General features: G+C 32.0%; 1 protein-coding gene across 1 annotated transcript in view; it reads left to right on the top strand.

Annotated features, from left to right (window-relative positions):
* Positions 1-27,421, top strand: part of LOC149900382 (hemicentin-1-like) — a 165,208-nt gene that overhangs the window by 49,741 nt on the left and 88,046 nt on the right. The window contains exon 2 of the mRNA XM_090112835.1: positions 17,554-17,731. Coding sequence (XP_089968961.1) covers positions 17,659-17,731 — 73 coding nt within the window. The 5' untranslated portion in view covers positions 17,554-17,658. The remainder of the gene's footprint in view (positions 1-17,553; positions 17,732-27,421) is intronic.

The following is a 27,421-nucleotide window of genomic DNA, read 5'->3' as shown; positions in this document are numbered from 1 at the left end:
ACTCCTGTCTCTACGTACCTACGTCGAGAAAAAACGATTTGCGATCAGCCGCACGACCTGCTTCTGTGATGTGAATCAATGCTGGCACGATCAAATGTGATGTTTAGTTTTATGAACGGTATGGATTTATTGGGAATGGTGGAACATCTTATCTTATCTTATAATATATAAAATTCTCGTGTCACAATGTTAGTCTGCATTCTCCTCCGAAACGGGTGGACCGATTCTCATGAAATTTTCTGTGCATATCGGGTAAGTCTGAGAATCGGCCAACATCTATTTTTCATATGTACCACGGGCGAAGCCGGGGCGGACCGCTAGTTTTTTATAAGATACAATGGGAATACAAAAGAATATAGTCAAATGTATTACAAATTGACTCTACAATAAACTATTCGTTTGTGAATTTGTTTTTGTATGTCGGCTAATCGTCGTTTCTTATCATATTATAAACAAAAAAAATGTGTGCGTGTACACACGTAAGAAGTGAAACTTTTTTAAGACCATATTTTTCAAAAAATAATTTACTATATTTACGTCGAATCACGCGTGGTAGGGATAAGAAAAAGGTGGCGCGTAACGGAAAATGTCACGCGTAACGAAAAAATGTTACACTAATTTTTTTCTAACCCCGATAAAGAAGTTTCACTTCAATAATAATAATCAATAATAATGATACCATAATTAAAATAAAGAGCGTATGATCACATATTCCCACCAAAATGACATGCACCATAAAAATAAACTTCATACACGAGCATTAAAAGCGATTTAGAGCCCCAAGCTTCCGACGAAGTAAAATTTCTAAGCGTATTCAGAACATAACATAACTGTAACGTACAGCTGCAGCTGCATCTCGAGCGAACTTTATTCCTCCATTTTCCTGAATCTCGAATATTTTGGTTTCATACGCGATAAACGTTAATTGTAATCCTGGCACGTTTGTAAATAATTTTCAGAGTCAACGCTTTTAATTCCGTGGAAAATGGAGCGATACAAAAATCCGATGCAGCGGGCTAAGTATAGCCGCTGTGCTTAAGCCGGTTATAAAGAAGGATTAACAGATGTACGCGCCGAGCTTTTCTAGATTTCGCGAAAAATTATACGGATTTCAATTTTAAATAGAGTCCCGTGATCATTTTGCACTATTTCTTTAAGAGTGGAGTGGCCCTTGTGGAATTTTCTGAGGAGTTTACAAGATGGATGCTTCTTAACTTCATATTTCATAGATGTAGACGGTTGCTAGCTTATTTTTATTATTGAACATTCACAAAATTTTCAATTTATGCGATTTGTCTATGCGAAATATTATGCTGATAAACAATGTTTTAATTTACCGGCATAGCAACATACTTCGGGAGTTTAATGACCAAACGAGAGTTTAATGTATTTTAGAATCCATAGATATAATCTATCAAATTTAATTATTGTAGAAATAATATCTGAACTGCTATTATGCAGTTGTATTATGTATTAACATCACTTCCCACCAGGTCACATTCCCTATTCTTAACCATAAAACATCTAATACAAATTGAAAATTACAACCTAATTAATAAAACGAAACGTCCCGTAAAACAAAACATAAAACTTCAACCTGAACGTGAATCGAAATTAAGAATGGACTCACTAAACTAGCTTTATTTCCACCATAACTCTAGTAAGATTAAAGTTTTAAACATTTCGGCGTCGGGCGTCTTAATTCAACTCCTTTCATAAGATGTGATTTAGTGAGCCTTAGCACTATTTATCACTAAGTTGCGTACAGTTGGATTCCTGGGATACCGGCACCTAGGAATGAGCCAAGTTGTAAGTTACCGCCCTAATTATCACTTGAAATGTCCTTGATTTAAACATTTGTCTTGCGCTGAATCGTTTTATTGCCCCGTTTGTTTCAATATGAACGCTCTGTATTGTGTTCTGAAGTAATTAAGGTTTTGTTTTTGCGGAAGGAAAATACATTAATTTAGGAATAAGAGGAGCCATTTAATTTCGGTGGCAAGTATAAGGAAAATTTAAGTTTTATTGAGATTTATGTTTTCTAATGTTCAAATAATATCTTAGTTTCATACAGAATGTAAATTTCTGATTATAAAAAGACGCTTTTTAATATAAAAATTGTAATGATGTTGTCTAGACTGTAACATAAATTAGCGATGAATACGCTCATTAAAACTGAAAGTTTGTTTCATATTCTCTTAAAAACGGATAATCATAAACCTAAAAAGGGACAATATTAAAATATTTGGTGAATATTTTTCAGAAGGAAAATATAAAATGAAGATACGGCGGATAATAATTATAGGAGATAAAGAAGAGTCGGTCCTGTCATTACGTCACAAGCTATATTATAATATACCTCTCGTGTTTCATTCAACCTAAATATTCGTTTTTGTGAACCGCCGAGTTAATATTTATTGTTCTTTATCATATTTATACATAAATATAACTAGATTAGAAAATATAATGTATCTAGTTGCCGTCGACACCTATATTATGTTTATTTTCTTCAGTTAAAACTTATAACGGATTTTAATAATATGCATTTAATTATGATTACTCAGATTATTATGAGTATTGAGAGAGAATAAATAATTTTTATTAATAATTTGTGTGCAAACAGGCGTAGAGCATTCTTTCGTTGTTCTTAGTGCCTTCGAAACATGCAGAACATTGCATAGATACTCTATGCAATATTCTTATACTGAACAACACAATACGAGTTTTCGTTTACACTAAAAGATCAAGAAATAATGCTCTTGCTCCATGTTCGGTTGATTTAAAATTTTAAATGCACCATTTTATAAATTATAATAATGTTATCAAGAATAACAGTCATATCCAAAGAAAACAATGAAATATGGATTTGTACATCACAAAGAGCAATCAGTAAGCTATTACAAAGCTATTATGAACAATACAGTATTAATCCGTATTTAATTAAACACACGTTAGACGATCTAGATTCAATATGCTTTAGAATTATTGCCCCATACTAATAAAATGAATGTCTTGGAAGTAATAACAAATTTCAAATGATTTATGGATCGTGGCGAAGCGGACGTAATGGTTCTTTTTATTTAAATGCATATTAATTGGAATATTATTGTCTCTGAGGCTAATTTATTTTCCAATTTCAAAATATTCTCTATATAGAATAGAGTAAGTATGTATTCTACATAGAAAATAGTGCATCGTTAAAGAACTAAGGCATCAAAATAAGTGAGAAGTAATTAATACATTGAAGATGAAAATCGCTTTGGAAACGTTTTACATCGTAAAATATTAGGATATTACCATTAGGTAAGTAAATTCAAGATTATAAAAACGCATATTTTGCTGCCAACAGTAAACAATTCGTCTACATTTTAATTCAGCCTTCATAAGGTCCTAAATGAAAAATATGTATGTACGCTATGTTATGTAACACGCTTATAACATCCCTGGGTCGGTGTAAACCTCCCGAATTCCGCAAAGCACCCACGCTAGTGTAGCCGTGATGTTTTAACACACATTGTTAGATATTTTTATTACACTATGCGCACTATATCTTCGCACCTGTAAAATGAAATGTACTAGCTAGATGCCGGAAATATCTCGAGAAATATTTTTATGAGACTTCGCTAGAAAATGCTTAAAATGCTCTGAGAAAATGCAATACTTTCCGCTATGTGTGGCGCAGTTTCTAATCTTTCTGGGTTATACAGATGCGAGTTTGATGGATGTTACGTTCAAGTTTAACATTTTGAAACGATACTCACCGAAATATATTTATTTAGTACATTTTGTAAGAGGTTAAAGATGTATTTTTAGTACGTTGAAAATGTTGCTTCAAAACTTTGTCTCAAAGTAGAGTGGTAAAGTTTGTATAGTTTGCTTGACGCTTTGTCACGATATTACCTATGTGCATATAAATTTTCATTTGGTAAGTAATCGCTAATCAGTCCCTTCGTCCCGCTGCCCCCGCGTACCTTCCAATATCTTAAATGTTTTTCATTTCCGATTGCTATTTAGGAAATGTACATATAGATTTCCTGTGTAAGTATAAAATAATTTTTTTCACACATTTCCGTGCGATTTTAGGAATTACATACATTTCCTAGGAATTGTATACAATGACGGATTACATAAATTTCCGTTAACACATATAACATACAAGGCTAGCAGGTTGGATTGAAAGCTGATTGAAAGTAAAGAAAACAAATGATTTTCCTACCATTTTTATTTAAATTATAGTTACTCGTTTCAAGAGCTATAGAGAAGCTGTGGTACATTAAAGTGAACTAAGAAGACTAAATGCATTTCGCATTTATTCCACAGATAGATTTTCCAACTGATTACGCAATTATTCAGCTATACTTATCTCATTTTTTATTTTTTACTGAGCTTCACAGTTAGATCACCTTCAGCAAACCTACACAGATATAATATACATATACTAGAGAGCTGTCTGTGCCTGTGTGACCTGTGTCTACGGTCCCGTAAATTTTACGTATCGTACGGAAGCCATTACCCATATACATTATAAAATTAAGTACATAATATTATATCTATCCTCTGTTTTTCTTGCGATTCTCATAAAATATTCTTATTTTATTTACAAATTATAAACGTGAAACGTCATCACTCATCAATATCGGTTCACTGGTTTATGTGGTAAAGCGTAACAAATAAAATTACTTTCGTATATAATATTTTTAGAGATAGTACCAGGGTAATATATCTGCTGAATAATTATTTAACTCGGCCATTTTGCCGTAGTTTCAGTTTGCTTGCATTCTGTGGTGATAAAATTTACACCTTGTCTTAAATGTTGCCAGCGCATTATTTATATTTGCACTACAATAAAATGGACTCTTCACTCCAGTTTATATTTTGAGAAGTTTTACTGGTTTCAAAGTGTTGAAGTGTGTAAATTACAGAGAAAACGAATTGTTTAATGTTTTATGTATTATTGTTTTATTTTTATTGAAATATAATATTATATAACGAAATATTATTTCGCATCTAATTGGAAAATACCAAGTTAAATACCCGATAGGTATTTTCCGAATATTAACCGTAACTATTATCACTAAGCAAGAAAGCTATTAAAGTTATAATAGTTTTAAAAGAAAAGTCAATATTTATATGTACATGGATATCCAATAACTAATAACAATTTTCTGAAATATAATCACATTTGTATCTTCCCGATTCCTATGAAAAAATGAAAAAGAAAGAGATGGCGGACTAAAAACAAAACGAACAGGCCATAAACACAGAAGAAAATATAAAAGTGCTATCTAGAAATACCTAGATTAAGATAAACAAATACAGGTATACTATATTTTCAAGAAAACGGTACGTATTCTTAGTTTCATAAAATAACGCATTGGTCATTCAAGCCGGCTCTTAGCGCACAAATTCTAAGACGCTAAAATAGATTTAGCTTCAGCCTTTGATACCGTTAAGCTTGATATAAAACAAGCAGCTTGAAGACTGTGAATTTTATTAACTTGCCGGAATTTCTGAGACGGCTTCTTGACGAGCTTGTGCTTCTTAAGTAAACTATTTCATATTGAATTTGTACAAGATATATTGTAGTGAATATACGTCACTAGCGGTCCGACCCGGTTTTGCGTGTGGTACATTTATATAGCTTCAGCTTTTTTTATTAATGCAGATTATGTTTTATTCCTTTCGTGATTTGTAAACAAAATATATTTATGTTTTTAATTAGTAATAGAGATATATCACAATGGTAATTGCCTATTTATATAACATCGTAATATAAAATATTTTTCGTCGAAGTAAATAATACTATTTAAAATATCAGTGAATTAGTTTTATATCAATCCTAGTCATGCTTTGAACAATAAGGAAATGTACCATAATACTGTATTCTAGATGTGGTTCCTTATACAGAAAGATAAAACATGTTATCTAACTCACAAAATAATATAACATAGTAACAATAAAATTATTTATATTTGACGCAGAATATTTTGCGCAGGAAGAGAGAAATCAATTACTCATAATTCCTTCTTTCAAGGGATTGTGATGGAACATGTTTTGTTACATAGATAGATGATTCATTCTGTTAATAAGAGAGATATAATATAATATTTTATTCAAGTAAATTGAGACGATGTTATGTTAAAGAATAGATCTGAGCTAGCTCAATTTCTATTGCTACTATGTTGTTTAAATTTATACTTAACCAGCTGTGCCCCTATTCGTCTTTGTGTGATCGTATAAATATGTTAATGCCTTCCTCGTTAAATGAATTATCAAACAGTCATTTTTTGAAACGGCTCCGTGGTTACTGAGATTAGCGCGTTCAATCAAACAAACATACTAAGAAATTATTCGGCTTTATAATGTAAAGATTGATGATGAAGTATAGAAGAAAAGAATGAAGATGTATTTTAAATATAATATTAAAATTGACTAGACCATAACTGCATTTAAAAATATAAGCAACACTCTTTCACTTACCAACTTACCACAAACACGAGTTAGAGTATTTAAAATTGTATGAAATTTAAATAATATTTAAATTCGCACACACGAGGGAAGAGCTGAAGTTGTAGAGCACTCAACGCCGCTAATGGCGTCTTTTTAAAAGGAAACGAAAATAATAAATTATTGACATCAGCCTTTTGCGCCGCACCGCTATTTATTTTATGTTACCATAAAATTTTTACCGTCCGACCACGACACGACAGCGATAATTGATGAAGTGCTTTATAATTAATGTCCGTGGGTATAAAGTGCGAAAATTGCACGTTCCGGAGTGAGTATTATACAAAATCGTTATGATTTTAATAATCCGTTTAAGCTTATCGATATATGAATTTGAATTTACCACCCAGTTAAACCTTTGTTCGATTTAAAAGTAACAGTCACAATAAATTTATTGAGTGCAGTGCAAATAATTAAAATATTTTATTTTTATTTCAATAATCAATTATCATTTAGCTATCTTATGTTACATTTGTAACCTTTTTAAGTATTCAGAATGCTTTCTAAAATGAAACGAGCAACCATTTATGAACAATCATCATCGCTTAATCATCATCGTCTATTTTGACCATAGAAATCTAAATAACAAGACACATAGAAGTGCTATAATGTCATAATTCGTATGAAAACCGCTGTCGCCAAAATCAACACATTTAAACCGATAGCTAAACAGTACACACAAGTAAACTATGCCTTTTATTGGACAGCTTGATTTTAGTGAAAACTAACTTAAATATTAAATTAAGCTTTTTAATATGTATCCTAACGCACGAATTTACGGTTTATTTTAGAATAACATCCCTAAGCATATGAGACGTTTTGTTTATTTTTGCTCCAATACGCAAAAATTCGGCTTTTCTACAACAGAGGTTGTCAATTTTCAATAGATATAACTTTGAACATAAACTCATAGAAATAAGGTTGAAATTTGTGTTAAACGTGATAATAAGAATGGTCATGGTCATGTGGCATGGTAACCACCTGAGCGGCGACAATGTCACGCGCGCTTACCACTTCTATTGCCTTGTTATTTAGATTTCTATGATTTTGACTTTAGTGTAAAATAAACTTATTGATGATTTGATCTTGTTATTTCCCATGACGTACCTATGTTCATTATATAAATTATTTTAGCAATGAAGAAATGTTAAAGTAATAAAATAAATATAACATAATGACATCGCGATCGTCACGTAAAGAGAAAGCGGCACGAAATAGCTCAGAGTGGTCAATGAATCGGAAAGAAATGGTGAATGTGTGAAATGCTAATGGGTTCTGAGTCTCGCACGTGATTTATCGAAACATTTTATGTTTATTCTCGATATTTCATTTAACCAATATTTTATTAAAACAATGAAAACATCAAACTGCGCAGTTTCATTGGGTTATTGCAGAGTTTGTGGCAGATGCTGTCCTAGTTAACGGTTATGGGATTTATTAGATAATTATCATGGGATTAATGTGTTTTGAATACACTTGTCAGTATACATTATTTGAGTTTGTACTAACGTTTTATGCTATTGTTTTTACAGTTCAATTATTTTATAAAACCAAAACAGCAGGTTCAAATTTGTGGAAATGAAGTTTCAGAAATATTTAAACGAAGAAGACTATCGTTTATTAATTGTAATCTTCGAAGTTGGACACATGTGTATGAATTTAATTTTATAGGCAAAGCAATGAAAAATAAACCGTATCATGATATGTTGGTAAGATATTATATGCCCATAAATTATCCATTCCAGACCAATATTTACGCTCTCAACTAAAACAGGAACATGCAAGCCAACAGACCACGTTATCACTAAAAATAAACAAGACGCAGCGAAGTGCAAAAGTTGGAAATTCAAACATAACCACAAGCACACGACAGCGTGATTAAGGCTCCAGTTTCGAACTAACAAGAAACATTAACAGATACAATCTGTATGCGAGACGCAGACTCAGTAACACTACTTAAAACTACGTATCACTAATAGTGTAAACAATGTGGTCTTGCTCTGACGATCACAGGTGGGTATGTTGGTATTAAGATGCGAGTATGTTGGCCCAGGAACGGAGGTAAAGCTCGTGCAGTGTTTTAGAGATAGTTTAGATTATGTTTTTCAATTTCATTTAAGTATTGAACAAATTTTAGCATGTAAAATGTGAAGTTTTGTTAATGTATCTTCAATTTTTTGAAGATATAATCACTGAAAACTAATTTGAAGCTGAGTCTTTTTTATGGAATCGATTCCAAACAATCTTCCAATAATAGACGTTTCATAATAAGTTTTCTTTGCCATGGTATAATATCACGTGTATAATTATTGCGTTTAGCGTTATTTTACTTAATAAACAGAAATAGACTTTCTACTAAAATCACGCACCGTACCAAATATAATATGTAGGAAACAGTATGCATTAACCTTTACAAACCAGGCGAATGTAACTATTTCGGTCACAAAGGAAGCAGTGTATGATATAACAAGGGAGAAGAAGAGGCCCCATTACAGTGCCTTGTGGTACACTCTTTAATGAACGCGACGGACGTTTAGAGCTCTTAATTATAATGATTTTACCTTCCCACTTCTATTTGCAATGTCTTGTAACAACGTTCTTAAGCCATTATACTTGGACAAAGCTTTTAACTCTCGTCTATTTGCGGTGGTTTGCTCTGTATTATTTTAATGTCTGGCATTTAAGACAAAGCAACATTGAAGTATGGCTCGAGTACTGATTAAAATTTAAACGTATTTTAAAAATACTAGATGAATGGCTGTTGAATAAAGCAATCGCGAAATTAAAGAGCACTTCAAGTTCAAACAATAAAATAGAACAACCGATGAGGTGACCGAAATTGCACATTTCAAAGTGAATTTTGTTTGCGGACTTAATAAATTTGGGGAAAAAATGTGCGCTCTTGTGCCAAGTGGAGGGGGAGACGGAGTGGCGACGAACAATAATCGCACTTTGGCACGCGGCCGAAACCGGGGCCCAGCTTGTATTTGGGATAACAGTGTCTCTGTGATAGATGACGCTCACTTTACTATTGCTTCGGAATAAACTTTAGCTACACTTTTAACGCTGGAAAGGTTTTTAATCAAGATAGTTTCTTGGGCTTGCAATTTAATGTTGCATGATCTTTCAAATAAGCAAGTAAAAATATAATAATCGCCATAATCAACTAGTTATTATTTTCAGGCTGCGGGGATATTATCTATTATTATATTCCACATATTTTAAAACTGTTTATTATAAAAGTATATCATGAAGCACAAGTAAAACTATTATACGTAAGCATGAGGAAAAAAAAATTCTCATCAATAGCCAATATTTCAAGACTCTCAAAGAGACGTGGGTTAAATTTAACTATTCAAGAAATCACTCAGGGAAGATTAGTGAATACGCAGAAGCTATTTAATCAGCAAGCACTTGAAACTAATGGTAGTGCTCGAAGTACAAATGGAGCCCTTGGATAGTAATCGGGGAGATTAGGCCGATATCAAGAGGTCATCTGACGAATCTCGATTGCGGATCTCTGACATGTTCGCATAATGGATGACTGATGTGACATACCCGTGGATTGTGTGTTGGTTGGATTTAGTTGTGCGGTTTGGAAGAATGGGTGCTACGAATTGTGTTTGGTAGAATTATTGTTGTGTGTGTAAGCTAATAATGTTTTAATACGTTGTTAATTGTTGATACAAGTGGGAGTAGTTTTGGCCTGATGAATTACATAGGCTTTATTGAAAAATAACTTTGATTAAATATGCAAATCGGAATTTTTCATATGTGTTCCTTGTTAATAATGTTGCTTTACAACTTTAAATCGTTGTTGAGAATCTACTGAATTCGAACCCAGTGTCTTTTAAAGATCGTGCACTTACCACCTCTTTCGCGTCTTGATGATAATCTATCTGGAATTTTGTTTATTGTGTAGACATTATAAATATAAATATGAATAAACGCAGCTCTGATTACATTCCAGCATTTAATTACACAACATTATTTGAAATTCCATTAAAATAATTCACGTAAACTCAAACAAAATAGTGCAGGAGCGTAAAGGAAAATCTCTAAAAAGCAATGACACTCGACGAACTAGTCGCAATGTGCAGACCGTAACTATTTCATTACGAGTTCGCTCCACGGCTCTCACAGAAACCATTCAGTAGAATTCAATTCCCGCCGCGCATAAAATTTACTGCGACATCAAAGTAATGCCATTGTTTCGATGTAAACGTGATCTTTTTCGTTACTTCAATTAAACGAACTTCACTTATTAACGGTATCGACGTCTTTGAAACTCGGAGTCTGTGTGTGGTTTGTTCCGTAATTAATGTTCGCGATAATTACTTATGGATTGTTTGTATGTGATTATCTCCATATTCGGTAAATAGTTTGTGCTTGTAATTATAATGTTTAGCTTACTATTATTACCAATTTGCTAGATTGTGGTTTAATCTTACCTTAATAAATTATGGGTAAATACCGCATTGTGTTTCCAAAAATATGCCTTCAATGCTTTACGAGAAAAGCTTTTTTGTAGTCAATCAGGAAAAATGCGTCATTAAATAAAAATAGAAACGATGAAAATATCTACCGGAAAAGTACATAAAAATATTCAATAATTCAAGATAAGTTCTCGGCCTTTCAATAAAAGTTGGGAATCGCTTAGATGGGGATTCCTCCTTAATTACCACGTCCAGTTAAATTCAACTTATATAAAGGCTTATTAGGCAAAGATCTATCGAGTGATTAAGTAAAGTCCGTGGGGTTTGAATCCGATTACGGGGCAACTTCGGATCGAACTAATTTCGCTCCATTGAAGTATGAAGCCGGTTGCGTAAGCAGTTCGTTGAAGAATCGCGGCGATGCTTTAGTTCGCTAATTCTCCACGGTTTTGTTGTATACAAGGGGATATAGATGTGAACTAGTTTAGCAGTTGTAAAAAAATACGTCACATACTTAAAACAAAGTCGCTTTCCCTGATCTGTCTGTTCGTTACTATGCCTGCATGATCTTAAAAATTATGCAACGGATATTGATTCAGTATTTTTACTAGATAGATTGATGCAAGAGAAAAAGTTATATCCATAATATTACTATATTTATATATTGCATTTGCCGGTATAAAAGCCAGTACGGGTTGCTAGTAGGCATACTCTATATTATGCTTTATTTTAGATATAGCTTACGAGCTGATTTTTAAGACTTATGACTTATTTAATTAATTATTTTAAAATGTTTTCTGTGACTGTTGCTGGGAATGTAATACAGCGTACGAACATAATTAATGCAAGTTTAATAACTGTCTTCTTTGCTACGAATTAAATCTTGTTACGTTTCGAGAAATCCTATAACTTTCTGTCTTCAATTTTACATTCCACGAAATATTTTGTATCTATTTACGTACATAATATCAGTTAGAAATATTTCATATTCTAAATTTGAAGTATTGTTAAGGTCCGTCGAAATTAAAAAAAAAAAACAGAACGCAAAAATACTATAAAATCTACATTTCAAAAGTGATTTACTTTTCGTATGTTCATGAGAAGTTTAATAAACGTTATGTTAGACATAAGCTAACTATAATATGAATAAATTGAATTTAAAATCCGTTATCCAGTCTTAACTTCTTCAATTTACAATGATACATATTTGATAATATATTATATTGCTCGTATAAGTTATTCTGAAATCACATGTTACAGTATAACGTAGATATAATTGAAAAAGAGATCATTGATATAGAAAAAAAAAGTGAAATGGCTATGAATAGATGAATTTATCTACATACATTTTGAATCAATGAATAACTTCGGGGTTTATATTCTAACAATACTTGTAGTTCATTCATGGAATCAGAGTACCTACCTATATATATGTATATTACATTAGGTATGTAATATTTTTTTATTTATGTATTATTAATGAATTTATAATTGTTCCTGCCTCAACTAAGAACTTGTTTATAATTTGAGTAAATTTGTTTATAAATTTGTTTCGTTTTAGTATGCTTGAGTTCATTTCAGAGGTAGGCTTAGATAGACTGTCTATTTCATTTAGACCTCTTTTATTACAGTTAATTACTGTAATAGAAATTTACGAAGAACCTTTTAATGAATAAAAAATAATATTTTCATATAAATATACGTACTTATTCAATTTTTACAGCGCCTGAATGAAAATTCTATTTACGACTTGTATAACTTATGTAACGATCTGTACTTTATCAATTTGTAATAATGTTTTAACCGACTTCATACAAAATAAGGATTTCAATTAGACATGTGTTTTTATTACAATAATGTTGTTCTACGTAGTATATTCTTATGTACTAAATATGTGTTAATTCGTATGTAACTGGAACGCTCAAGATTTATAATTCAATCCAGTTTTAATACTAAGCAACTAAACGTACGACATCCCGTCAGCAAAATAAATGGGGCGTTCCCCGGGAAAGTAATTAATTCCGTTAATTTATCCTTGGAGGCCTCAAATTTCTTTTCAAAACGAACCCAATCCACTATGGAGCATCTCTGTAATCTCCCGAATTAAATTAACGTGACACAAAGAGCATCTGTCGAATTGTATTTCGTTTCTATTTCGGCGGTTTATTAGTCGGTTTGTTTGACAAATAAAGGTATCGGAAAGAACTGGACGAGCAGGCTGCACGTCCAGCATTAGCTGACCCCGCATCCTAATGCTACACCAAAGGAAAACGCTCGAACATTCGGTATACTTGTATTTTCCACAGGTCCAACTGCCTGGTACCGATATGCCGACAGCGATAAAGTAAATTGGGAACATTCGCTCCGTTCCTACCGGGATCTTTATAGCATCGATAATGTTATGGGCAGGTAATGCTCTGTTTCTGTATAAATGTGTTGATTATTGCTTTATGTACGTTTTATTTATATTTTTGTGTAAATTACGATTTGAGAAGGGAAAAGTGCTCGTGAAATTGTTTAGGGATACATCAATTGATAATTTTCTGACTAAGTTATGGAAATAAATTGTTTGAGAGCTTGCTGCGGCGGATTGTTGTATAGTAACAATGATTTTTTCTAATAGTTACAGAAATAAGTTTATAATAATTGCTATAATTTTGAGGTAGGTACATTTTTGTGTATTGTGTTATGCATTGGCTCTATACATATATTTATTTATATACATATTATATATATACATATTATATACATATATTTTTTTATGTATTAGCGGGCAAACGAGCTGGCGCGTCACCGGATTAATGCGATGATTGGCGCCGCCCATAATCACCCTCAAAACCTGTAGGGTTGCAGGTGTGTGGCCGGCCTTTTAGGGAAGAGTACGCTCTTTTGAAGTACCCTAAGTCGTATCTATCCGGAAATGCTGAGCTCGAGAGGTCGTTCCACAGAGGAGTGGTGCGCGGTAGAAAGTTACTCCTAAATCGCACAGTGGAAGAGCGCCAAGTATCCATATTTAACGTTATAATTATGTACTTTACAAAATACATTAATTCATTATTAATTGTTTTTCATTTTCAATAAATATTATAATTATATCATTTACAATGTTAATATAATACAGAACTTAATATACGAAATAAAAGGGCCATAAATAATGCACATTTAGCTTTATTATCGTGAATAAAGTTTCATTACAATTAGTCGGAATTGAAACAAATAATATCAAAGCTAATATGAAATTTGTATAATTCACTGGGATATAGGTAATTAAGTTGTAACGTATTGTGGCTTTTATAATGATATATGTAATGACCGCGTGTCGTTAAAATAGCATTTGGATGAACAAGTCTCTTGGTACCGAATTATTCCTAATTTATCGGCCTAATTTACACGATATTTTGGGTAATTAGTAATCAATTTATTTGCTATAAATTATATAGTATAATCATAACAGATAAGTAAATAGTGTGTAATTATTTTATGCACATATTATTTCATCAAAAATGTACGACGTATATACGTTTTCAGATTTCAACTTAGGTATATTTTAAGTAAAAAATTGATTTCTAATAACTTGAAAATCAATTGTATTAACATTGACGTAGAACTTTTAAGCCGTCTGGACATTACATGCTTAAAATAAAAAAGCCTTTTATAACTGAAAATTGGTATTTATTATCTGTAGCCATCTTTAGTTAGTTATAGAATCCATAAATGAACGTCAAAAATCTAGAGGAGATAATTAATTAAAACTTTATTCGAGCATGGTTTATTTACTCAAAATTTGCAATTCCCACTCTAAAATATATCTCTATAGCCGTTATTGGAAACAAAATAGCGCTCCATTATTTCCCAAAGACGTCGATACTACAAAACGCTTCTAAATACATACATAAATAACAGTGACGTAAGTGAATTAATACAAACGGTCCCAGTGAAGCCGTGAGTTGCAAGTTCCCATATTGTATTCAATGACCCAATTTGCCGCCATATTTCGCCTGTTATTATGCAAGGAGACAGATTTAAGTGGACAATTTGGGCGTGATAATCATGTTTTATGAGGTACAATGAAATAAAGGAAAAATTGTATAATTTGTGTTAAAATAGGCTTCTCAGCGTGTTTGTTATATTATGTTTGTGCTAAAAAAATCACAATTTTTAATCGTCCCAATACCTATTTTTCCTCTTTATAATGTTAGAAAAGATATACAATATGTTACAGGACGCTTTAAATTAATTTAGCAACAGACAAAATGGTTCTGTTTTTATTGATTTCGGTAAAAAATAAGGAGAGGGAAAGGAGGAAGCTTTTCAAAACAAAAGAAAATATAAAATTGATTTTTCTACCGAAAAATACGAAATACCCTATTTGTTTGTTAAACGTCGCTTTTTATGTATATTGTATTAGGGTAAGGTTGCTCAAGTCGTACCACGGCGTTAGTCGTACCCCACCAATATCTCGTCTCATACCATTGAATTGGGCCATCTAGTGTTGTTAACGTGAACTATTTAGTCGCGCGAGCAAGCGTAAACAAGCGGTCAGGCGGTCGGCTTCGTGCAGCGAAAATAATTCAAAAAATAAGTTTTTTATCACTTTTCATGTAAAATTAACGACTCATTCATAAGCTTTTTACGGCAGGAATGTTATCTTTATATTTTGTCTTTGTTTACAACGATTTTTAATGCTTATCTGTCAATCGTTTGGGCATACTCAAACAGGAGAAAATTTTTAGGTGGTGTTAGTAATTTTATTTTTCAACCTCAAAGATACCGCTGCTTAAGTCGTACCTGTTAAAAATTCTTAACTCGTACTTCTATTTAGGTCTAAGATTTTGTTATTCACTAAAATAATTACCAAATAATATGCTTAAGTTAATCTCAGACTGAATTATTTGTAATTTTAACTTACTTAAAATTGATCTCTTATTATTAAGAATTTTTCTATATAGTTTATTATATCTTCACTAAAGTGTATTTTCTAAGTACGACTTAGGCTGTATGTGGTACGAATTAGGCAACTAGGCGCCTTAATCGTACCGAAGGTATGTTTTTGAAAAACGTTAAAATATATATTTTAATATTAAGATTGTAAGTTTCTGTGATTTTTTAATAATATACAACTAAATAAAGATTCAGTAAATGTGGATTATTTTGTATTATTTCAATTGTCGTGAATATTATAGCATAATTTCCTTAGGGGGTACGACTTGAGCAACCTTACCCTACATAAACAAAACACAACGTCAGTGAACGGTCGGGCAATTAATAAAATACCGAGGAATGTTTGGAACAGCAGCACAATATTTTTAATTCCCATATTTACCTTTGTACGTCTCATTTGCAGTCAACAATTACGCTGCACCCAGTGCCATATTAAATTTCATTTTTGTTCATATTTTTAAACGTATTTTATTTATTTATTTTATTAAGGCTCATTAGCAGCTGTACATCGATTGTTTTACATAAAAAATACACAAAAAATATAGGACATGATGGACAACTAATAAAAAATGAGCACTGCATGCACTACAAAAATTAATTACATTAAAATAATAATAATAATATACACATTAAATACATTTTAACTTAATAAAATACATTTTAAAATAATCACTTGATAAAATTTAAATAACAATATAATAATCAAAATGAAATAAAATTAATTGAAATTTAAACAAATAAAATTAAAAAAGTTACTTATTTGAAGTATATCCATAGGTATGTATTTGTGTGAATGGTTCAAAATGATACAAAACATACAGAATTGTGTTATGTGGTTAATGTCGTACCTTATCAATTTTATAAAATAACTAGCTTTCCGCCCGCGGCTTCGCTCGTGTTTTCAAAGAAAAACCCGTTCCCGTAGGATTTCCGGGATAAAATCTATCCTATGTCCTTTCTCGGGTATCAAAAAATCTCTATACCAAATTTCATGCAAATTGGTTCAGTCGTTAAGGCGTGATTGAGTAACAGACAGATAGACAGAGTTACTTTCGCATTTATAATATTAGTATGGATTTGAACATGAATGTAATACTATTAACAAGATCGTTAGTATGTGTGTATTCGCAGTGATTGTGTTGATGTTTCAGTTTCCTCTAACTTAATATAGATTAAAATTTAGCATAGACAATAGATGTAAAAGCTGTCAATTTAAATGGAAGGCAAATAGAAGTGTGTCCGTAGAGAAAATAGAGCAATGAAACACATGTGCATTGTGCGATACATCTGGCCCAAAGGACACGGGATTTATCTTTATACATAATACAATAGAATGCAATCTTATTACAAGAGAAATATAGAAAACGCAATCTTATTACAAGGGAAATATAGATTTAAAAAGATACAATAAAACGTTTATTTGATTATGTATTTTATTATTATTCCTTATGATAGAGCTCTATGTTTTTCTAACATATAAAGATATTATTATGAATTTAATAATATTTTATTTTAAATTCAAATATTTATTATTAAATATTCAAATTCATGATAATGTTATGCAATTGATCCATATTTGTATAGGTAATTTTTGTATTATGATTTATTTTTAAGAAAAATATAAATATTTAATATAGTTTAATAATAATTACTTATATTTTTGTTACAGGTGCAAATACAGTGCAAATATAATGTGAGAATCATGGACGAGAAATCAAGAAGAGTGACAGAGAAGGGACGATATGGGATGAGAGAGTGCGAGTGAGTTGGCACGATGGCTACGAAGATGCTGCTCTCCTTACTGCTGCATTGCTTCTATGTGACCACCGCTTCGAGTCCCGGGACAGGTAAGTTATAGTATATTTAAGTTTTATAATAATATAGTATAACAAAGGTAATAATAATGAAAAAAAGGTATCGGATAAGCTTTTTGAACCTGTATTTTCATATAATTCGGTGTGATTAAGTATTTATTTAGTTTGTTTCATTAAAATTGGTATTTTAACGTTAGATAGATATATTGTAGATTTTGATTCATCTATAATAGTAATATAAAAAACTCTACAAAAAGCTCGCAGAATATTTATACCGTTAAATCACTCCATACTAGGTTGTATGTAGTAACCATCAATAAAAGGAATAAAATTTTCCAGAACCTTCAAAAAACTCACTTACCTAATATGGACGAATATCGAAGATATATCTAACAAAGCCAATACACTTACCATGTTTCAATATGTCAAGTGCATTCGGAGGGCACGCGTGTAGTTACCTCACATAACTTGGTTCAATCTTTTATTGTATTATTTTTTTCTTGCGTTGAAGTCGTAGCTGTTGGAGTAACTTTTCTTTCAAGTGTAAGTCCTCATGTTAATACTTAAATTATAATGTGAGTTATGGTAAAATATTCTACCTAATATTGATTATAGAATCTTCTGAAATAAATAGTTATAATATTTATGAGTACGACAGTTAGTTACCAGTCTTAGTTTATGGGATTGGAATCCCATAAACTGAATTGGAATTCACCTCGTCTTTTTGGAAGATATAGGAATATAAGAAGTCATTCACTATTCAATACAATGTAGAATAGACATTCAAATATAGGCTGACAAAGGGAATTTTCGCTTTATATGAAAGAACAAAAGAAACGCTCCGATCTGCATGTTACACAAGAAAGCGAATAAATACAATCCCCTACCCTTTAGCACACCGCTCATTTACAATAACATACATAATACATCGCATTTCACATAAAACAATTCCTCATTCGGAATCACGCTTAAATATTCCCTCTAAAACTGTGAAATTTATCCGCTAAGATAAAAGAGGGAATGGCGTATTTCCACATCCATTGCTGGTTTACTGCGCCGCACTGAAATACATTCGAAACGAGAACAGTGATTTAATATAAGACGTTGGATCGTATGTAAATAGTCGAATGTGTCGAGTCGTGCTTCCGCGACATGCTACAGGGTGCTAAGAGTTTGCAGTCTTGAATATATTTCGGCAAATAAGTTAGTGTCAAAGTTGTCGCGGTTTTGGTTACAGCTGCTGTGGTACTAACATGATTCAAGATGCCTGTTCCTAGTTTAATATAATTACTTCGATTTCGGCTTTGGAACATTAATTTGAGGGATGGAATTGGGGAACGTTCCAGAGATTCTGTTAGTTTGGATATCGACCGAACTACGAACTTGGAGCTAATTAAATGTGTAAGATAAACAAGTCGGTCAATAAATTATACATGAATGGAACTATTGAATATTATGCTCATCGATTTGATCATGTGAGCTTAAGGAGAAAACACGTTACAAAGTTTTAATATTCTGAACGTTGGGACCGTTTTTCTTCTCTTTACAGTTTTATTTTATAACTCCTAAAAGAAACGGATTTACATACATTTATTGAACAACATTCTTTCAGGTACATCTTATTAGCCTGTCAAGCATCTATATTTAGGCTAAAAGACTTCTAAAAATATTCATTAGTATCAGTATTTATTCAACATAAGGTTATTAAATATTGCATTGTTTTAAAATTGAGCACCTTATTTTTCAAGACAAAACATTTTAAGACTTTCACGTTTACGTGAGGCAAAGCAAAAACTGAAGCTATCGGGCACTACTCGCGTAAAATCTGTCACGACAGAGTTCACATCAGCGCTATTGAGAGCAAATCAGTTGGAAACGCGTGTCTACGAAATATTGATAATGTACCAAATGTGGTTAAGATGAACTCAGACGCCCAAAAGGTCACCTTTTAAGAGCAATTCTCAGAAAATCGTTCGAAAATGAACTACTATTGAATGCTGAATGGAAATTGTAGTGACAGCAACTTACAGTTTCAGACCTTTATTAAAATTATCATCAGCTATTTCCAATACTCTAAGAGGAACAGTGTCTTTCTGTAGAATGTATTTCAAATCTCAAAGCATCATTGTTTAATTTTTCTAGTAAGACGACTGGTCCGCGGCCTTTCAATTATTTTGTATCCAGTTTACTTTAAAAAAATGAATTTTCACAGCGAATGCAAAATCCCGAAAGTCAGAGCTTTTAACTTTACATAATATGAAACTTTTATAGAAAATACGTGATTTATAAGAACATTTTGACGTCCATAACTTTCTGATTTATTATCATAAATTGAATGTATTTCTATAAACATAAGAACTATATAAAAAGACGTGTGGCACTCGGGGACTGCCGCGGTAAAGCTATTGCATGCTATGCCTTCAAGCCACACCTCCGTGTCCGTCGGAGTGGAGAGCGTGAGGTTTTTTCGTTACGGAATTTCTGGATTCGGTCCCCGCGCTCAAGGCCCGCGATAGAAGATATGCAATAGCTTAAAAATAATTAATGTATTCGCTTCGTAAACCTACAATACAAGAAAAATAGGAGTATCAGTATCTTATAAATTATTACAACATCAGCAACGGGAGCAGATAAATTTTTAAAGAAATCCAGTCACTAAAAAGTTAGACCAACAGTAGACATACTAAACCTTCAGGTAACTTTTAAGGATTTTCACAAACTTTGTCTGAAGAGAAACTTTCTTCGATTTATTTCTACGGAATATCTCATTTCATTTTGATATTGATAGTTTATTCTAAAGTTTGAGATTAATAGCGTTAACATTCTTATTTAAATAATCTGATGTTAAATATTTTGCTTGATACACAAATATTTTGAACCGATTATTTGTCATACACGTTGAGTCTCCAATACGTTAAGGTATAAGATAACCTACGAAGATGCAGAGATAGCAACAGCGGACATAATCTTTGTAAAAAAAGGAAAAAACAATCGAAATTGTAAAATGTAAAATAGATGTTACTATTCATGATGATAACGTTAATTTAAAAGTATTGTTTTGTGACTGAAGTAAATAAAGAAGTTAAATATTGATATCCGTATGTTGCTGTTAGATTCTTCTAACGTATGTAGCGATTTTAATGAAAATCCCTTTTATTTTCCTTAACCCATTTTACTCAAAGGTTATCTAAGTGCGCTTTATTATGTTTTTGATAGCAGTCAAAATAAGTCTTAACATCGAAGTAAACAAATATATTTTATTATAATGAATAAATAACCTCCTTAAAAACTTACAAGTCATGCTTAGGCATGACTTGAAAGCGTCACTGTATTAGAGCTATACTCTAGGCGACAAAGTTTGTTACTTCAACTTTTGTACATTATTGTGAACATCATCTTCAAGATATACTATTAAATAAAGACTAATGTTTGTCTCAGAACTAGGCTATTTACTATACCTACATTGAGACCTAAATACTAAAGGTCGAGTTTCACCTAAAACTATTCGGTCTTTCACAAACTTAACCAATTCCAACTTTGGTATTGTGTAAATCTTTACGGAAAATTAATTGAAAATTTCAATCTGATTTATTTAAACATCTAATGAACTGTATTATTTATTAAATTCACGGAAACGTATCGCAGGATAATTTAAGCTTAATAAACGAGTAAGATAATATATTATTAATTAGTGGAGTCTTTTAATATTATTATATACTACTCTTTTATTTAATATTTTATTTAATATGATCACTTTATCGAAATAAAATGAAAATTCAATCGATCATTCATTTAAATTATGCAATATATTTTTAAGCTATTGCATAGCTTCTATCGTGGGCCTTGAGCGCGGGGACCGAATCTAGAAATTCCGTAACGAAAAAACCTCACGCTCCCCACTCCGACGGGCACGGAGGTGTGGCTTGAAGGCATAGCATGCAATAGCTTTACCGCGGCAGTCCCCGAGTGCCTCACGTCTTTTTAGGGTTCCGTACCTCAAAAGGAAAAAACGGAACCCTTATAGGATCACTTTGTTGTCCGTCTGTCCGTCCGTCCGTCCGTCCGTCTGTCAAGACCGTTTATCTCAGGAACGCGTGGAGGTATGAAGCTGAAATTTATATCAATTACTCAGGTCTACTGTCCCTTGAAGCTGTGAAAAAATCAAACTTCTAAGCCAACGCAATCAAAAGATACAGCCGTTTATGCCGCAAATTTTCGACACTTGCAAGGGAATCAAAACCTACAGGGTGCTTCCCGTGAACTCAGAATCTTGAAATTTGGTACGAAGCAACGTCTTATAGTATTGATAAAGGAAAAATTACGAAAACCATAAATTTTTAGTTACATCACATACGGAACCCTCGGTGCGCGAGTCCGACTCGCACTTGGCCGGTTTTATTTTATTTATAACTTACACAATACGACATACATAGACTGTATATCAACACAATTTTGAACTTTGAACTTACAAAACACCGCAAAAACCTTTCATACGAACATTAAACCACAACTAAAACGAAATAAGTCATTTAAGTTGCAAAGTAAAAAATTGGCCCAAATCCATTACAGATCAAAGTATTTCTGCTCCAGGTAAAAACAAAGGGCAAGGAATCAGTGCCATCAAAGGGGATGATTGTCTAAGGGTTGGCTGAACGTTGAGTTTTTGTGAGTGAATTAATGGAAGGTCTGAATGCTTTAAGGGTACATGGGGTGGAACGGTGGTCGCGATCACATGTATTTAAGTTTTGGGGTAGGTTGTTGCTTCGTTCCTTTGAACCTATAAATAGAAACGGTTAAAACTATGAATTTTTAAAGTAATCTATTCGGATTTTGGTTAGTTATGTATGGAAGGTGTGAAACAGTGTATCTCGACCTAGTTGATAATGAATGATTATTATTTTCATATTTTATATTATCGTGTTGGAATATAACTTCAACAGATAAAATGTAACTAGATTAAGCGAGACAAAAGGATTTAAAAGCCCGATCTCTATCTCATAAATGATTTGATGATTAGTTTTATACCTGTAATAATCATATTATCTGGAAATATAAATTCTGGAGATGAAAATATGACTAAAGAAATGCTTAAAAGCAATCGGCAGTCAAATAATTTCACATTTGCTTTGACACTTGAATACTTCATTTATAAATGACGTCTATTTTGAGAACTGTTATATAAATACATGAGTTACTTCTAGAGCTTCGCTTTTTGCTCGAGTCGAGTTGTATCTTGAAATTTGATCCCCATAGATGCATACATGCGATCATTTATACAAGTTGAGTGGAGTATCCAGCAACTTGGCTAATCCTGATCGATCCACCTGCCCTGTTTGTGCCTCGTGTTTTCAATCTTACTTACTCAATAAACCTGCGCCAAGACCCTTAAAGTTTTATTGGTGTTTCAAACGCTTTGACATCGCTAGGGCTGCTTCCGAACTAATTATGGTGTCATTATTGAAGATTTGATAACCTTAACTAGGTTATGTGTCGCGATTGAAGGCGGTGTATTGAGAATAAATTAGTCTGAATTCTTCATGGTGATTTTGATTCGTTTGTTTTTTTATGATTCCAATTTTTACAGTGTTTTTTATGTGTAGTCTATATAATGTAGTAGGGATGTCAGAATACTTATAACTAAATCTGTTTATTTAACAATAAGAATAACTCACACAATAAATAGTTATTCTTTTTCATCTCAGTCAAATACCAATACAAAAAATATCATTTCTAAATAAATCCTATTTATATTTACCACTGTATCAAGACTCGATAAATAAAAACAAAATCATTCTGTAAAACCACCAGGGATCAGCCCTATACGTTCTTATGCGTATCATAGTGTTAACTTTATTACCATACGAATAAGGCACACTTTCCCGTGATGATTCGATACGAAGTATGAAACCTTCATACGTTTACGTCAAAACAAATTCGTTCTCATTGCTTTCGGTATAAAGTTGCAATTTACTTGTCAGGAGTGGATAGTTTTTCGATCAATTCTTGTTTGCGTTCGAGATTTTCGATTTAATAGAGCTAGTGGTGAGAAGTTATTTGTATTTGGGATGTTTATGTTCGTATTAATGTGGGATCGGGTCGCTGGAGATTGCAATCATCACTTGACTCTATCGGAGCCTTTCACTTTGATATCTAATGAGACTTCTATTGACAAGGTGAAGCTTTGTCCTTAATTGATACCTTGAGAATGGCCAAAGGCATTTCAGTTGAGAAGTCTCGATAGTTATTATCAATTTTGTCGCATTGTTTTCTATTTGAATAATGATGTGGTTAATTCATTGTGTTGTTCATAACAAAATAATTTAACGCAGCAAATGTATCAGATTGTCTATGATGTTGATGTCTTCGTATGGACATGAATTATTTTTTTCTTGAAATAACTGATTTGTATACCTACTTTTAGTGACATCATTAAAATTTACGAAGGGTATTTTTTAAATTTTAATTATGAAGACGTTTCCAAATAATATTTTTAACCTGAAGTTAGGTCACAATAAAAATAAATTTAAAGGAATTGGTGAGAAGGTAATTTGGTTTGGTAACTTTTAACGTAGCGAAGAGAACGCACCGCTCTGAAATAAAATAAATTGAATTAAAAAATATGTAATTTACTGAATGTTATCATTGTTTGCAACACGTGAGCATTTTAAAAGGTTTTCATCATGTTGCTTACACAAGACTTAGCAACTCGCAAAATGCGGTTGTAGTACAAAACGCTATTCTGTTTTATAACTTTTGTTTGCTTTCAAAATTGAAGCAAACACTTTCTTTGTTTAAGTAATTGAATGTGGAAGCGATTTTTAGTGCGGTAAATTGATTAACAGTGTCGCTTTTTCTGATTCCGTCTGTAATTATTGTGTTCTTCTCTTTCTGTGCTAGATTTCCATCAAAATCGCCAATTTTACTAGTGGTTAGCCCTTTGTGAAACATTTGGTAACCGGTCGAAGGTCTTTCATTTAAATTGTTTTAATGAAAGCGAGTTCTATTTTCATACTTACAATAGCCGAATTATTTGAGATCTACGCAGAGTGACGCCCAATGCTGGAGTGAAACAAAAGGTAACCTTTCAGAAAGCTGACCACTTTAAATTGCATAACTTAATCCATAATCTAAAGTGTATTATCAATTACTTGTGAGTGTTGTTACACGTGCCTCTTATAGGTAATATGACAATTGATTGGTTTGTAATTTAATAATTGAGAAATTAATACGACTTGCGCTTTCATTAGCTTTCTACCATTATAAAAGCCTTTTAATTTATATTGTAATGTGCAGCTTAAAGAAAATAATCGTTTCCAAGGATAAAAAATTACAATAACAATGTTACGATAATTGATTAATTGTCAATTAATTGATTCAAGCTTCGATGTTTAAGCTTCAATCACGACACGTGCCTCCATTCCATTAATATTGTAAAAGGAATATTAAAATCGTACAAAAGTTTATGAAATTATTCACTATTCTTAGAACCCATTCTCTGATTATTTCGTTGAGGCCTCTATAGATATTTCGTGACCCGAATTTCGTTCCGTTTATTTTATTTTCAGAATTTCTAGAGAAGAAAAATATGATTATATTAATTTTATTTACGTTTTTTCCTTTCATTTCTTTGGCTTTCCGTTGTATTTATTAAGCCATGTGAGATAATATTACTGTTTATTAAGATGTTGGATTCAGTAAATAATGCTTCTAGTTTATACAACAAATATTATCTGAACAAACATAAGTTCTGGTCGTAGAACACACATATTCCTAATATAATATTATGTTCATAATATTATGTATATTCTGTTTATCGGTCTGTGTGTCTCTTCCTCACGTCTATCGTCGATTTGGATGTGATTTGTTACTAATATGTATAGTTTGAATCCTGAGAAAGTATAGGTTAGGTATATCTCAAAAATTTCACGGGGATAGCTGTGTGGGTTAATCTTTAACTACGCAGGCGAAGCCGTGGGCGGAAAATTGATTTATTTATTTTTAAGTCTAAATAAATTTCGTTTTCGTTAAAAATTATGAACGATTATTAATTAACCCATTGAGCCCCGAACGGCCCGATCGGTCCACGACACAATAGATTTTCTATTGTGTCTGTGGTTCCGGGGCCTGATGTTATTAACGTTTAGAAACAGAAGAGTTTTTTATTCATAAAATTTAAAGCACAAAATAATAACTAAAGCTCGCAATATTATGAACAAATTCTACACGATCCTTCAAATGAATATTCCCAGCAGTTTCATTCCAACAAAAAAGGTTGTAAATGTGAAATTTCATACATTCTCATGTCATTATATTATTATCATGTGATTGATGGCCTGCGACCTAAAAACTGTCTAGATGTTCTAGATTTTGAGCGTATCAATCTTTGACAGGACCTTTCTGACACTGAGTAATGTGGCGAAATTTGTAATCATAATAATGTTCATTTATATGCGTTTATCTGTATAATGTTAAAGAAATTATAATAGATACCTACAGTTTTAAAATGGCAATATTTCAAATATGATTTAGGCGTGCAAAGTCGCTGGATTTATAACTGTTTATTCAATAGCATCAATTTATTTAATATTTTCTGCTGTACAAAAACATAGATTTATTTCATCACATAAAAATAATAAAGGTCGCTTTCATCAATTCAATTTGTATAGAGATCTCAATTTTTCTAGAAATATAAAATAAATTCTCTATTAGGCGTTTAGAAGCAAATACATTCGATATCTTAACATTTTCGTCTCTCATTGAATATAAATCAGAACAATCGTATGAATATTTCCAATAAGTTCTCAATACGATATAAAAATGTATGAATCTATCAAGGAATATATTCTAATTCTGTGTAATCTGCTTATTTGATTGACATAAAACGTTATGGGCTCTCTTCACAATGGGCAGCGTTGGGCGAGTGGAGGCATATCACGATAGTGTATGCCTAAAATATGTCTATGATGGGCCGTCATGATATATGTTTATTGGCGGCAAACATCGACGATCATTTGTTGGGCCAACGTTGTCCATTGTGAAGAACATTACATTTTATACACAAAAGTCGTAAAGCAGGTAAAGTTATGCGCATACACGAGGCTAGAGATATTTGGCGCGGCTGCCCGGTCGCTTGTAGGCCGACATGATAGCAAATAATTCCCGCTAGGCCGCTTGTCTGTTCTGGCTTAACTAAGAATATAATATATATTAGCTGAACTGGTAGAGTAATTTGGAAGGTCATTTTTGAGATAGTTGGTTTTTTTTTTTAGTTATATATCAAGCAAAACAAAAGGTTTATTTAAATAATTAGAATACTTGTAAATATACCTGTACATTTAGTTTCTAAGTCAAAATCTATAATTTTAATAATATTATTATAAATCAAATTTAGTTCCTATTACACGAGTCGAAACCATTCAAACTAATTAATTAGAAAGCTCTACCAGCCTTAAAGATTTATGGAGATCGGAACCCTACATAGAATAATGAATAAATATGTACAATGTAAGTATTTACATGGTATAAAATTAACTTACATTACAAAAAAACAACTCTCAAAAAACAAGTTTGATTGACTAAACGAATTTGAATTTGAACTTTTAAAAAGCTCTCCCTGGCATATCTAGTATTATATTATCTGTGGCTCTACTAAAAAATTTAGTGAATCTATGAGTTCTTTAATCTAAACATTTTGAAAAAAAAATTGCTTCAAAGCATTAGCAA

Source organism: Colias eurytheme, chromosome 19 (assembly GCF_061535395.1).
Source record: "Colias eurytheme isolate Ceu_HAF_F1 chromosome 19, ilColEury1 Martin Lab GWU primary, whole genome shotgun sequence".
In the NCBI taxonomy this organism is placed as follows: domain Eukaryota; kingdom Metazoa; phylum Arthropoda; class Insecta; order Lepidoptera; family Pieridae; genus Colias; species Colias eurytheme.
This window is presented reverse-complemented; position numbering and strand designations above follow the sequence as displayed.